At 37.9% G+C, this 15,239-nt stretch overlaps 1 protein-coding gene across 1 annotated transcript in view; it reads left to right on the forward strand.

Moving 5' to 3' along the window:
* Positions 1–5,470: 5,470 nt before the first annotated feature.
* The window catches only part of caskin1 (CASK interacting protein 1), a 167,842-nt gene continuing 158,073 nt past the window's right edge, over positions 5,471–15,239 (forward strand). Inside the window, exon 1 of the mRNA XM_059348590.1 lies at positions 5,471–5,776. Within this exon, the coding sequence (XP_059204573.1) occupies positions 5,683–5,776 (94 nt within the window). The 5' untranslated portion in view covers positions 5,471–5,682. The remainder of the gene's footprint in view (positions 5,777–15,239) is intronic.

Raw genomic sequence — 15,239 nt, forward strand, 5'->3', positions numbered from 1 at the left:
GCTTGAAAGGGTCCAAAGGTAAGTGGTGAACTGCCAGAGGTAAATAAAAAAAGGTAAGCTTAACCAAAACTGGAAAATAATGTACATTTCAGAATTATACAAGTAGGCCTTTTTCAGGGAACAAGAAATGGGTTAACAACTTAACTCTATGGAGTCTTGGGCTATTTTGTCCATTTTTGAATTCTTTTCATGTCTTTGTTTAGTCATTCTGTGTCTTTTTCTGTATTTTTTTGTCTTTTTGTGTCTTTTTCTGGTCATTTTGTGTCTTTTTTTAGTCCTTTAGTCCAACATAAAATGTGATTTTGAATCTTTTTTTTTACTTTCAAAACACTATCATGCTCAATAAAGAATTTTAAATGTTGCAAATGTGCATTAATTTCAGAGTACACTGAGACATTAAACTGCATCATTTTCAATTAAATTCTGGAAAAGTTGGTGTGTTCTAAAACTTTTGACCAGTAGTGTATGTTGTATAGTTATGAGTATTGGTCTTTCTTTAATTAAAATTCTGTAGAAATTACAATAACATATAGAAAATGAGAATGTGTAGCTATATAGGGTTGGCATGGTGATGACCTGAGCAACAGCATTGCCAAACGTTCATCATTTACATCAACATCTGGAATTATTTTTTTGTAGAATACCAGATGAAAGAGTTTGTACTTGTGTTCTCACAGTGTGATATACTGGAAGGCTGATGGGAATGTTTGTAATAAATCAAGTTCTACACAAATCAAAATGTTGATGACGAATGTTCTAGACAAAAAACCAAGCCATCACCAAACAAGATGAACCAGTGATAAAAAAACAGTGAAGGCTCCGGCTAGACTTCTTTTTAAAGAAGAATGTATCTTAATATTTGATGATCTCCCGACTTTTCCTTATAGTATATTTATGAGGTTGACATTTGGGGTTTTGAGTAAAACAAATATTGCCATGATACTTTCATGTGCCCCTCTGTGATCACTTAAGCTAGAGACAGCTACTCCGGGTTTAACGCCTTTATCCACATGTGCATGATGGCTGCCTGATGTATGCTGCGTCCATTGGGATCGTGGTGTGCACATCCTCCTCCCCATTAATATCTTCGCTATTTATTATACACTACTGGTCAAAAGTTTTAGAACACACCAACTTTTCCAGAATTTAATTGAAAATGATGCAGTTTAATGTCTCAGTGTACTCTGAAATTAATGCACATTTGCAACATTTAAAATTCTTTATTGAGCATGATAGTGTTTTGAAAGTAAAAAAAAGATTCAAAATCACATTTTATGTTGGACTAATGGACTAAAAAAAGACACAAAATGACCAAAAAAAAGACACAAAATGACAAAAAAGACACCAAAAGACACAAAATGACTAAAAAAAGACACAAAATGACCAAAAAAAGACACAAAATGACTTACAAAGACATGAAAAGAATTCAAAAATGGACAAAATAGCCCAAGACTCCATAGAGTTAAGTTGTTAACCCATTTCTTGTTCTCTGAAAAAGGCCTACTTGTATAATTCTGAAATGTACATTATTTTCCAGTTTTGGTTAAGCTTACCTTTTTTTATTTACCTCTGGCAGTTCACCACTTACCTTTGGACCCTTTCAAGCTGTTCATTTGACTTGAACTGCTTGAATTTCAATAAAAAACTGGAAAAATTGGGGTGTTCTAAAACTTTTGACCGGTAGTGTATACATTAACCATTGACTGTATAAAACAAGTGGACATAGTCATTGTGATGTCACTTGTTGTCTTGCAGACTCTAGTTTTGAATCCTTGAGTTCAGCATTTTAGCTGTTGGCATCTTGATTTATGGCGTATTGGGTTTTTTGGAACCAGTGCATGATCAGTACAGATTGGGAGCTGGAATGATGTCTATAATGTCATCAGCTAATGCTAATGAAAATCAAAATGAACAGGCAACTGCTTAGTGTATTTTAGTCCAACCGAACACTGAACAAGACATGTTCAAGTGAGCCAAATCATACAATGAACTTAAAACACACTGGGACAAAAAATCACAGATATGTCTATTTTACTTTAAATGAACCATAATTTACAAAATGAACCTCATGTTGTTTTGAAGAAGACTTTAAAAAAGTGATTGAATCTGTCAACTCATTATGAGAATGTTTACTGAAGTAATAAATCATGTGAAAACTAGGCTAATTTTCCTATTGACTTCTATACAATTGAACTTCTTTTTGCAACCAGTGGAGTTTAAGGCACTTTCACACTGGCTTCACTTTTGTTGCCGCTTGAAATTAACAATATAGTGACCTCCTGGAGGATTGCCATTTTTTTGTTAACATCATGCAAATCCCACAGTTCTATAGGATCTGAATCCTTCAGTAAAACATATTATACACACACAAGCATGTGAACTTTTCTGTTCTACCAAGCAAATCAAACTGGGGTTCAGTTGTTTTAGGGCGGATTTTTTAGTGGCTCCCTGTGGCTGTGACAAAAAAAAATATGTTTCTTTACATTTAAAATTTCATTCATCAATGTTGTAGGCCATAAATAGTTTGTATTCTTCAATTGTAAAATTATGTAGCTTATTTATTTATAAAAAATGTCCTCTAAAATATGCTTCATAGCTTACTAAAGTCTCCAGCCCGGTGCCTTAACCTCTAATTATTGCCAGCATTAAGTCTAGTTTTGAGTTTCCCTAGAGATATTTCTTCGATGTCATTTGCACCTCGCCTGCAAATATGACCTATAAATAATGCTAGTAGGCTGTTTAATATTCATTGTAAGGCTCAAAATAAGGTTTGCGGCCCCATTGCAATATTTTTTATTACTCTTTTTTGGCCAATAGTGGCTCTTTAGTTAGTAAAGGGGGAACAGAACTGAGATTCCTAGCAGTGGTGGTTCTACACAGGGGCCTCCAGGGGCCACTGTCCCTGTGAAGAAGCCTTTGGCCCCTGCTGTGGCCCCTGTGTCAAATTAATAATAAAATGATCAATTTATAACGATGAACAATGGAACAATTCTTACCTATTTTTTGTTCAGACAATATCTCATTGTACACAAAATGAACCCAGAATGTGTACATTGTATAATAATTTAATTGTGCAATAAAAGCTTGTATTATCTATATAAAAGATATTTCTCACTGTACTGCAATTTCAAAATAAAAAAAGTAATTGTGCACAAAAATGAGAAATGTCTTTGTCGTACAAAAATAACTGTCTCATTGTTTCAACCAGTGTATTTGTATCTTCCAAATATAATTAAATTTAAATGTTAAATAAGCTAAAATAAAGGTTTTGAATGCTTAAATATCATCTTTGCCGTTTTTTAATGTGCCCCCCTGATTAAACACTGGCCCCTGCTTAGCCCCCCACAGTAAAATGAGTCTAGAACCGCCACTGATTCCTAGCTACAGCCCTGCTCATTCCTCCTCTTTACACAGAGCCAGGTGTGTCTTTATGAAATGTGGCAATAGATTACATCTAAGTGACATCACTGGGGCAAAATATAGGCTCGTCCATGATGCAAGTCAAGCTAATACAGCCTAATAAAACTATATCGAGCCGATAAAAAGCATGTGAACTTTTCTGTTCTACCAAGTACATCAAACTGGGGTTCAGTTGTTTTAGGGCGGATTTTTTAATGGCTCCCTGTGGCTGTGACAAAAAGAATATGTTTCTTTACATTTAAATTTTCATTCATCAATGTTGTAGGCCATAAATAGTTTGTATTCTTCAATTGTAAAATTATGTAGCTTATTTACATCATATAAATATGTCCTCTAGAATATGCTTCATAGCTTACTAAAGTCTCCAACCCGGGGCCTTAACCTCTAAATATTGCCAGCATTAAGTCTAGTTTTTCTAGAGATATTTCTTCGATGTCCAGCTTCTCATTTGCACCTTGCTGCATTCTGACAAAATCATGTTAATGCTAAATATGACCTATAAATAATGCTAGTAGGCTGTTTAATATTCATCATAAGGCTCAAAATAAGGTTTGCGGCCCCATTGCAATATTTTTTATTACTCTTTTTTTGGCCAATAGTGGCTCTTCAGTTAGTAAAGGGGGAACAGAACTGAGATTCCTAGCAGTGTTGGTTCTACACAGGGGCCTCCAGGGGCCACTGCCCCTGTGAAGAAGCCTTTGGCCCCTGTGTCAAATTAATAATAAAATGATCAATTTATAACGATGAACAATGGAACAATTCTTACCTATTTTTTGTTCAAACAATATCTCATTGTACTCTAAATGAACCCAGAATGTGTACATTGTATAATAATTTAATTGTGCAATAAAAGCTTGTATTATCTATATAAAAGATAATTCTCACTGTACTGCACTTTCAAAATAAAAAAAAAGTAATTGTGCACAAAAATGAGAAATGTCATTGTCGTACAAAAATAACTGTCTCATTGTTTCAACCAGTGTATTTGTATCTTCCAAATATAATTAAATTTAAATGTTAAATAAGCTAAAATAAAGGTTTTGAATGCTTAAATATCATCTTTGCCGTTTTTTACTGTGCCCCCCTGATTAAACACTGGCCCCTGCTTAGCCCCCCACAGTAAAATGAGTCTAGAGTCCTTGCTACAGCCCTGCTCATTCCTCCTCTTTACACAGAGCCAGGTGTGTCTTTATGAAATGTGGCACTAACTGCAATAGATTACATCTAAGTGACATCACTGGGGCAAAATATAGGCTCGTCCATGATGCAAGTCAAGCTAATACAGCCTAATAAAACTATATCGAGCCGATAAAAAAGAAGAGAGTTGAACACATTGATTATTCACTTTGTCTGTGCCTTCCTTGGCAGCGGAATAAATCTCTGCAGCTTCTCTGTAAAGCAAAGAGAAACAGAGGCCCATAGAAACAGAGCCAGGGAGATGAAAAAGGAGGCGGGAGAGCACCGCGCTCCTGGTCCGCCCCCGAGTTGCAGCACGAGCCATTTAGCAGTACGAGCTGGGCCAGCTGTAGAGCGCGCGGGCGCGTGCACGTGCCCCCCCCCTCCAATACCCCTGCCCCCCACGCGGAGGAGAAAAAGAAAAACCATTACCAAATACAGAGAGCCCGAGCGCACGCGGAGAGATGGCTGCAGCAGCGGCGCTGGGTTGTGTTTACGACGCGGCGTAACCTCGGGAGAAACGGACCTCGCGCGCACTCGATTTCCAAACGCACAACCATTTACGCGCAGTGTCTACTAGTGAGCCCGCGAGGAAGGCTACTCGCTAGTTGACGTCTCCGCGAGGATCCGAGCTGTCTGTCTCTCGGGTTGTTTTGGAGCGCGAGCTGCAGATCACACACACGAGGAAACAATTCATCTCCAACATCAAAATACCGAGCACGCGACGCCAGCGCGCAGATATTGGAATCTAGATCGGCTCCGGTCCCGGTCCCGGTCCGTCCCCCCCATCCAGCGGCGCTGCACTGAGCGGTGGGGGAACCCAAGAGCATCCCTCCATCCCACCCAGTCTATCCTCCCTCTCTCTCTCTCTCTCTCTCTCTCTCTCTCTCTCTCTCTCTCTATAACATCATATGCCAGAGCTTTACGGGGGTCTCATCTAGTCAGGGACCCAGAGGGGGGAGGAGGGAGGCTGTTCGTGGCCGTGGTAGACGCACCCTCCCCGCGTGGTGGTGAGGCTGCTGGCTGGGCTGAAGCGCCGCTGTGTGCCGGAGGATGCTGCGGGAGTAGAGCGGCTCAGAGCGGAAGATGGGGAAGGACCAGGAACTGCTGCAGGCGGTGAAGACCGAGGACCTGCTCACCGTGCAGAAGCTGCTGCAAAGGCCCCGGCCAGGGAAAGCAAGTAAGACATCTATTTATTCTATTACACAGCTATGGTGCTCTTTTTATTTCTATTTCTATTGATAACAGAAGGGAAACTGCTGGCTGTTAGGCCTATCTGATGTGGATGATGTGTGTGTGTGTGTGTGTGTGTGCGCATATATGTGTGTGTGGGGTTGCATCAGGGTGTATCAGAGAAGATTAGTGGTGTGATTGGGGACTGACAGCCCATCTTGAGACCCCAGTCTGAGTCTGAGTGCACTGCAGCAGAGAAAGAGAGAGAGAGAGAGGGTGTGTTTTTGGATCTGGTCTCCTGAGTGAGATGATGGTTCAACGTCACCTTTAATGACAAACACACACATGCGAGGGATCCTGATAACACGGCTGGTTAAAGCTTGTAAAGTGAGTATAAGTCTAAGCTGTAATCTGCTGTGCTCTGCTCCCCCTGGTTGGTTTGGTCCGTATGACTCTGCTCTTCTAATTGTTTATTTTCTGCAGGCGATGGAGCACTATAACACATCCAACAATGTTTTTCGCTTCCACAGCCCACTCCTAATGTGTGGGCAATACAGAGAGAGCTGCAGATAGAGCATTCTGTAGCTGATACTTCCACTGATAAATAACCGGCTGGTTCAGTTATCAACAGAGAGGAGTGAGTGGATGCAATATAGGCTCCCAACTGCATGGATTACTATGGATTTCTGCCTTCGTAATCAAGTATTTTTTAAATGCAAAATTGGCAGTAAATGTGAAGGACATATTCTGCTTTTTTATGTGTTTTATATCATATTTAACTGAATATCTGTGGGGTTTGAACTGAAGCCCTACTGATATATCAGTCTACTTATATTATCTATCTATTGATATAATGGCTATATTGGTATTTGTGTATATGCTGTCTTCTAACGGAACATATAATGCAGAAAATTATTATTCAGGGTTTTTAGTTTCTTTATTTAAATGGTCGGCAGTTGGCTGATACTTGGTTGTGCTCTAGTTTTATTTGACAAAACAAGACATTTAAAGACAGACAGATACAGGATTTTTGAGGCAGATACCGAGTACCAATATGGTGGCGGACATGGTGAAATTTTGAGCGGGAATGAAATTGATGTGGATTTTTTTCACCATAATGATGATGCAAAGGTACTCAGAGGGCTGCTTTAGGTTAAGGTTTATTTAGGTTTATTTATTTGCACAGTAAGACTTACAGAAAATGACAAAGATAACAAATAATGTAAAGTGCAGGGAGAGGCAAAAAAAAACCCAGATGGGCTTATTTTAAGCCTCCACCTAAAATTTCATAGTTTTAAGAAAGTAATAACAAACTGATAATAAAAAAACATATGTATAACATCAACAACAACAAAATTTCCTCTGGGGAAATTTTGAAAGGGCCATGGGGGCTACTGCCGGTGTGTGTACACTATGATGAGATTCTTCAGAGATTTATAACTATGCCCTTTAACCTCAAAATGTGTGTGTGTATCTGTAACTGTAATCACATCAAAGATCAAAGGCAATCAGATCAAAGCAATTAACAGAATTAACTGGCACCTGTTCCGGCAGAGTGACAGCAGCCAGAGGTGGACAGACTGGAATTTCTGGCCTCGAACAGAAAGCATTTTTGGCAAAACCATAATACCTATCATTGATCCGACTTCACTTTGAGCGTCCTGAGTTCTTCCTGAACGTCTACATGTGGTTTTTTTAAAGAAAAATTAAAAACTTACGTTGCGAAAAATTTGTATTCTGTAGAGAAAAGTAATAGCACACCGATCCCGATCAAACCGCACGTTTTGATATATAATTTGTCCTGCAACTCTTCAAGTTGTAGGACTAGTAGCGGGACTAAATTGCGTCCGGAAGAGGAAGAAGAAGAAATCCACAGTATAACAGTAGTGCAGCTCGGTGCCCCGAGGCCCTAACAAGTTATAATGACATTAACAAGATAACCATAAAGTTTTTTAGTTAGTTGAAAATGCATTTAAAAAATCCTCCCTTGTTACAGCTCTGCTCCACACATGATGTGATTGGCTCCCCTCTCTATCCATTTCCTGAAAGTGTTCCAGTCAGGCAGGTGTGCAGCATCTGACCAGGTGTTCACCTTTGAACAGCAGGTGGGCCTCCTTTCAATAAAAGGAGCCGGTGTTGATGACAGATAATGGGTCCAGATGTGGCTTTCTTGCGTGTGATGATTTAATGACCAAAATCATTGACACTGAATAACATCAAGCCCTAAAATTCTCCTCTTTGAGCTCCTCATTCTAACCTCTTCCACTTAGTCAGGTGGCTTAGGACCAGATTTAAGAAGAAAGGGGACACGCCGGACAAAAGCACCAACATTTTTCCACATGCTCTCCATCACCATAAGTTTCAATTTTTGGTAGGAGCCACTTCATCAAGATTTGGGAATCGGGGATGGCAGCCATATAAAGTCTATGAGAACCAATACATCTTCCAAGCCACTTAGGAGGTCAATCTTGGTGTCAACATCTACATTTTCTGGGTCAAAGAATCATTTAAAGCTATTGAGAATATCACTGGATGACTCACTGTAAATAATTTGTTGATCAAGATCTGACATGAGATGAAAGCTTACCCTTGATTTTTTTGAGCCGTGTACATGGCAGCTAATCCACACTCTCCTGTGAATATTGATTCCAAACATTTTCAACTCAGGATTCCCTGCTGCAACACTTGAAGCGATTTACCATTTAGGTCAACAGTAGAAGCCACATACACATTGTATTCACCATCTGAGAGCTTGGAACCTGAAGATCTCCTGCATTAAACATTGTGTTTTGCTACGGCACCTATTTTTGGGTTGATTACCATTTGTTACACAGATTTGTTGCGAAATGTAACCATTTTTTACTTCTCCATAATTGATAACAATTGTCAGAAATCCCTCCAAAATATCAAATTAAAGTACCAAGACCTCAGGGACGCCATTAAAAAAAAAACATGCTGTGATTTGGTTTTTAAAACCCTGTTCTGCAAGAATTGCATTTTCTTTGAATGGATGCTGAGCACTTCCGTTCTGGAAACTGCTGAGAAAAACCCCCTTATTGACAATTTCTAGGAAAACCATACATGCTCTTAATGCTCTAGCTCTGTGGGTTATGGTTGTAACATTTCCTGAGGCTGTGATTATCCTAGAGGTCACAATAACACACATGAATACAACTGGGCTCACTGAATCCACAAGAGCTTTCCAGTCATGCCCAATTTATGCAATTCAAACACATTCATACTGCATGCAGAAAACTACATGGATTTCCTCCAAACTAAACAGGATTAGCATAAAGTGAGCATGTCTGTAAAGGGCAAGCTTGTGGATACTCAAAGAATCAGTTTTCATTCAGATATCTTGAGGTCAGAGGTCAACGAACCCCTTTAAAAATGGCCATGTGAGTTTTTCCCTTGCTCAGATTTAGCAGAACTTTGGTTATTTAACCCCCTTACTGACAAGATAGCATGATGTGCTATCTTGTCCGGCCCGCGTGAGGTTACCCAGAAATTAGAAATCAATATAACCGCAGTGCTTTTATTTTGAAAAAAAATAGCAAACATTATCATTAGCACTAGAGCTAACAAGCACTTTTACTATAGTTAAGACAACAAATATAGCCACTAATATATATGACAGAATAAAATAAACTCTAACAAACCTTGTGTCCTGTCAGTCAGCCACTATAGAAGCCTTTTGATACTTTATATCAACTTTATATGAATTACTACCAGTCGTTATTATTTTCCGTTCGTTTTTTCATTTAACCGTTCCACCGGTTATTTCCTGTCACTACCTTTCAAAATAAAAGCACCCGTTTTACACTGGACGGCACCTTTTCAAAATAAAAGCATCACAACATTGTTAAACACCTTGAAAATGTACAAACATGAAAAACAAGCTATATAATACAAAAACACAAATAGGAAGCTTACTAAATGCCATTTACAGTTGTGTTTAAAATAAATGGAATAGTAATATAGTGATTGGAGTATTTACTACTTTTTACTGCTATATTTGATTTACTCCACATTAACAGTCTTATCATAACATGTATTCCTATCAGTAGCAGCTCAAAACCAGATAATTTACTATATTTTATAAAGCGATTACATTAATATTGAGCAGAATTTAGTTCAGAGTTTTGGTCCGGCCCCTGCAACCTTCGTGGTATTGGTCATGTGGCCCCTTGGGGAAATTAATTGCCCACCCCTGGACTAGCTTCATATGAAACCTCTTCTCCTGCCTCTGGTTGCCTCTGAAAGACAGAAAGCTGTCAGCACATAATTGAATAAGTTAAAGACCCTGTACAATCAATCACACAGGTGTTTTCAGTTATTCTGGCTAATTAGACCTCTGTGACACATGTGAAGGACCTCTAATTGAATCTTTTATGTACACGTAAAAGACTCAATGCAGGTTCAATACTGGTTTCCTGGTCTGGTCCAATACTGCTTAAGGGTGGCAACATATTTTTTAAAAAACCCACACAGAAGCAGAATAAATAAATCATTCCAGATCTGTAGGAGAAAATTGATTTTATGACTCTGCTCGCTTTAAAACTTTCTGGACGAAGCTTGTGAATCTGACCTAATGTGGGAAGGAAAAATGTATTCACTTTTGCACTTGTTTTATAGATAACTAGTTTATATGCTGCCATACCACAGATGGCAAACTCTCTCAGCAGGACTCTGTGAAGTACAGCACATGGCCTCAAAACAGTTTGTAGGAAGCAGTGGGGTGCTCTGCATGCCGGCAGGAGCAGAGCAATACAGGAAACCCCTCGGATTAAAGATAGTCTGCACACTGTCTAGTGCAAAGAACAGACATCCCCTGGGTAAAAAAAAGAGTTGGTAGGGTCCAGCAAATTCAGGTAGTGCCCAAAATAGCATTTGTTGAACCCAGTGGAGTACATTATGTACAAGAGCACATCACTAAATAACCTTTAGGCTGCAGAGAAGTGCACTTCAGCTGGATTACATCACATCCAGAGGACAGGTAAGCCCTCAAACTAGTTCCTGTATGCGGAGGCTCTCAGCACATACAGATGAGAGTCTATTCTCACTGGACTACTGAGCATAAACATGGCAACTAAAGCAATTTAACCCTTTGATGCACAGCACGGGTCAAAAATGACCCGCATTCATTCCCCATGTTATTTATTGCTTGCTGCTGTGTTTCTGTGCTCTATCTTGTCGTTTTTGATAACAACAGATCATTATTTTCATTTTGCTTCTCATAATTTATGAAGAAAAAAAGTTTTTGTATTATTACATAGCTAACTACTTGGCTAAGTAGCTTGCTAAGCTAACTACTTAGCCAAGAAGTTAGCTAAGTAGTTAGCTTAGCAAGCTACTTAGCTAAATACTTAGCCAAGAAGTTAGCTTAACAAGCTACTGAGCTAAAAAAAATGGATATGGGTCATTTTTCATCCATGTTGTGTATTAGAAGAGAAGTGACAGAAAAAGGGATTTTATTCAAAAATTAATAAAGGAAAACATAAAAATTAGGATGTATGATGATCAAAAACAAACTAATTGAGGAAAACCTGGAATACTGAATGATGAATTATTGCAAAGATTTAGAACATAAAAACTGCCGGGTCACTTTAGACCCATGTTGTGCATCAAAGGGTTAAAGGAGGTAGAAGAAGCTATAACCTGACAATGCATGCTGCTTGTTATGAGCCATACATTGCTGTGTGTATATATATATATAGTGGAATATACTTTACTGCTGCAATAAAATAACCCCATAGGGGAAACATTAGTCAAAACAAAAGCTTTGTGCTTTATTGAAGAGTCTCACACACACTGGGACAAAATAAGAGAGCAGCTGACATTATGATACATTACAGTTGAGCTGCTGATTCAACTTAATGGTGGATTTTGAGAGGTAATTGGTGTTTTATTGCCCGAGGGATGGTGTTTGGAAGAAACTCAGCATCTTTAATGATCAATTAATCGATTAATCAAATGCACACATGAACAAAATAAAAGATATATATACAGGACTATGCAAAAGCCTGTTTTGATAACGGACGCTTTTATTTTGAAAGGACAAAAAGAGACTTTCGACGACCGTAAAACGAACTCACTTCAGATTAAACTTTAAAGATAATGTAAAGGAGTTCAGTGTTTTATGTTTTATCCCCTGAAGAGGCATGAGGTTAGTTTTCACAGTAATCTTGCATATTTAAGTGTGTTTTGTGTTTAAATAAGTTTTGAATCAAATTAAACTCAGTAATTCATGCTAGATATGTTTCAAATATATTATTAGATTATTATTATTGACGCATTTATGCATATATGCATTCATTTATAACTCTGCCTTAAATTGTCTTTATAAATTTTATTTTATCATTATTATTAAATTAATTAAGCATTTTAAGGATGTGTACTATTATTATTATTATTGTTGTTGTTTTTTTTACTGACTTAATTTTTCATTTTCCTCCAAGAGGACTGTTGATTATGAGAGGGAGGGAAGGGATTTTATGACCGTTATTGGTTGCTTAATTATTGGTTGTTTAATGAAAAATGAACAAAACTCAATAAGAAAGTTTTGAAAAAAAAAAACAATTAAATAATATAATCAGTCACAGTGGCCATTTGTAGAAACAGTACATGTGACTCAACACTTTTCTGACACAAGTTAAAGAAAAATATAAAATGTTATTTTTAGGCTGATTCCAGTATTTTCAGTCTTAATAAATAAGTCAAAAAATGATCCAAACATTATGTTTTATGGTACTAATAATTGGGAAAAGGGAGACAAAGTTTGAATGTAATAGCATAAATCAGAGTATAAGTAGTATTAATGTCAGAGTGAATGTATTCCATCATGAGGAGCTCCTGCTGTTTGCTCTGCTCCCTGTGTATTTAGATTTAATTGAGCAGCATGCAGACAGACATGCTTGACAATCAATCACACATCTGGCAGCTAATGACACGGCAACCATCACTCCTCAATAAACACTCAACCACTCATCATAGTCACATCACCGGCTGGCTGCAACATTTTACGGTGCCATCTTGAGGTTCGCCCTTCTATAACTTACACTTATGTTGGTTTAAAGTGCCAAACTAAAGCATCAAGGTCCATCCCCACTCACTGTCTCTCTCCCTGCACTGCAAAAAAGCCAACTTGTATTTTTTGGCCTAAAACAGTGATTTAAGTTGGCAAAACTTGGCAATATAAATTATTGACATTTAGGGCAATAATGTAAGTTAGCACAACAAAGGAAGCCAGTTGTCTGCTCAAAAACAAGTTGGTGAGTTGTTGTTACTTATATCTTTAAGTTGGGGTTCACAACAAGGGACAATAGTTCTGATAATTTCTTTGTTGGGAAATGCGGGAAAGCGGTGAAATTCGGTCATTAGCGAAAGCTAGCGGCTAACTGATGCTAGCGGCTAACTGATGCTAGCGGCTAACTGATGCTAGCGGCGCTGCTTGTTACAGCTACAAGAGTAGCCATTAGCGTATCAATGCTAACTCAAAATTGTGGTCGAAACATTAGCTGACATTTCATATCGGCGTTACAATCGTGCCAATTCAGCACATTGCAGAAGTTAGCACAAAAATCTGAATTCAGAGTTGAGCAAACTCAAAAACAAAACTTAAAAATATTTAGTTTATTTGTCCAACTTAAAATTTTATCGAAGTTTGTTGCCTTGAAATTTTGAGTTCACACAAGTTTTTTTTTTTTGCAGTGTGCAAATCCTGTTAGTCTGCTGCAAAACCCATTATTGTTTGTGTAATTAACCCTGAGACTGCTATGTGAAACCGCATTTGTGTACGTGAAAAGCTAAATGAACCATGTTTTTTGTTGTCACTTCCCGAAAAAAAAAACCCACTTCCCGTGTTTTTTTAACCTCCTGAGAGCCAAGCTTTTGTTTGGTATGTATTGTTAGTTTCTCCTAGATATTTTGGATTTGTAGGACCTGATAAATACAAAAACTAAGCATTGTCTTTGAACAGGAATTCGTTTTTGAAAAAAAATAATGTGTTCATTTTACTGTATAACGCATTTAATTCACCAGTGAATAAAACTTTTTATTTCCTTACATTTACACCCTCTCATTTGAAGAATGATAGTAAAAGTCTATTCGTTTTCAAATGAGTACTTCCTGATTAGCAGTCGTAGCTTGTTGCTAATGCTAAAAATAGTCAAACTTGCACAGAACATCAAACGACAAACATTATTAAGCACAAATACACAAGTTTTAGCCATAAAATCTGATCAGCTTTGGTACCTGGTCCACTTTTGTCTGGCTAAAAGCTGTTAATTGACTTTACCAAGATGCTGCCATCTGATTTTTACACTGATTGATGTATTGTTCTTATTCTAGAGTACATAGTTAGAGTTAAGCAGAATGAAGTATAAGGTCCAGAAAACCTAAAATGAAATGTCCACATACGAGGATGCAGGGTCACAGGCAGTGGTGGTTCTACACAGGGGCCTCCAGGGGCCACTGCCCCTATGAAGAAGCCCTTGGCCCCTGCTGTGGCTCCTGTGTCAAATTAATAATAAAATGATCAATTCATAATGATGAACGACGGAACAATTCTTACCTATTTTTTGTTGTGAACAATGAAAACAATATCTCATTGGGCACAAAAGGAACCCACAATGTGTCCATTGTATAATAGTTTAATTGTGCAATAAAAGCTTGTGTATATAAAAAAAGATCATTCTCACTATACTGCACTTTCAAAATAAAAATAAAAGTAATTGTGCACAAAAATGAGAAATGTCATTGTCTTGCAAAAATAATTATTGTTGGTAAGTCTCATTGTTTCAATCAGTGTATTTGTATCTTCCAAATATACTTAAATGAGATAAAATCCCAAAAATAAGGGTTTTGAATGCTTAAATATAATCATTGCCGTTTTTTAATGTGCCCCTCTGATTAAACACTGGCCCCTGCTTGGCCCCCACAGTAAAACTGGTCTAGAACCGCCACTGGTCTCAGGAGGTTAAGGGTTGTTTCTGCAGGACGCTGATATTTCATGAGACAGACTTTGGGCCCTTCTTTCAGAAAAAACAACAACAAACGGGTCCGATAGAAGCATTGAGGCAGTAATGACAGAGTGGAGCTGAGAGTCCCAGACAAACAGCAGGGAAGAGTAACGCCAGGCTGATGTTAACACAGACCTGTTTGTCATCTAGCATTAAACACAAAGCTCACTGGACAGCTGTGTGTGTGTGTGTGTTCTTGTACTTCCTACATAGTGAGGACCAGAACACGTTTTTAACCAACAGAGTGAGGACATTTTTGCAAAGTGAGGACATTTAGGCCGGTCCTCACTTATTTAAAGGCTTTTTTGATATTTAAGACTTTGTTTTAAGGGTTAAGGTTACAAAAAAAATGATAATTAACTGAAATTGTATTTTGTGGTTACAAAACGAACTAAAATTATAGTGAAAATGTCCTTCGTTTTCGTCTTTGTCAACTTTTTTTCATACATA

The sequence above is a fragment of the Centropristis striata genome, chromosome 13 (assembly GCF_030273125.1).
Source record: "Centropristis striata isolate RG_2023a ecotype Rhode Island chromosome 13, C.striata_1.0, whole genome shotgun sequence".
Taxonomy (NCBI): domain Eukaryota; kingdom Metazoa; phylum Chordata; class Actinopteri; order Perciformes; family Serranidae; genus Centropristis; species Centropristis striata.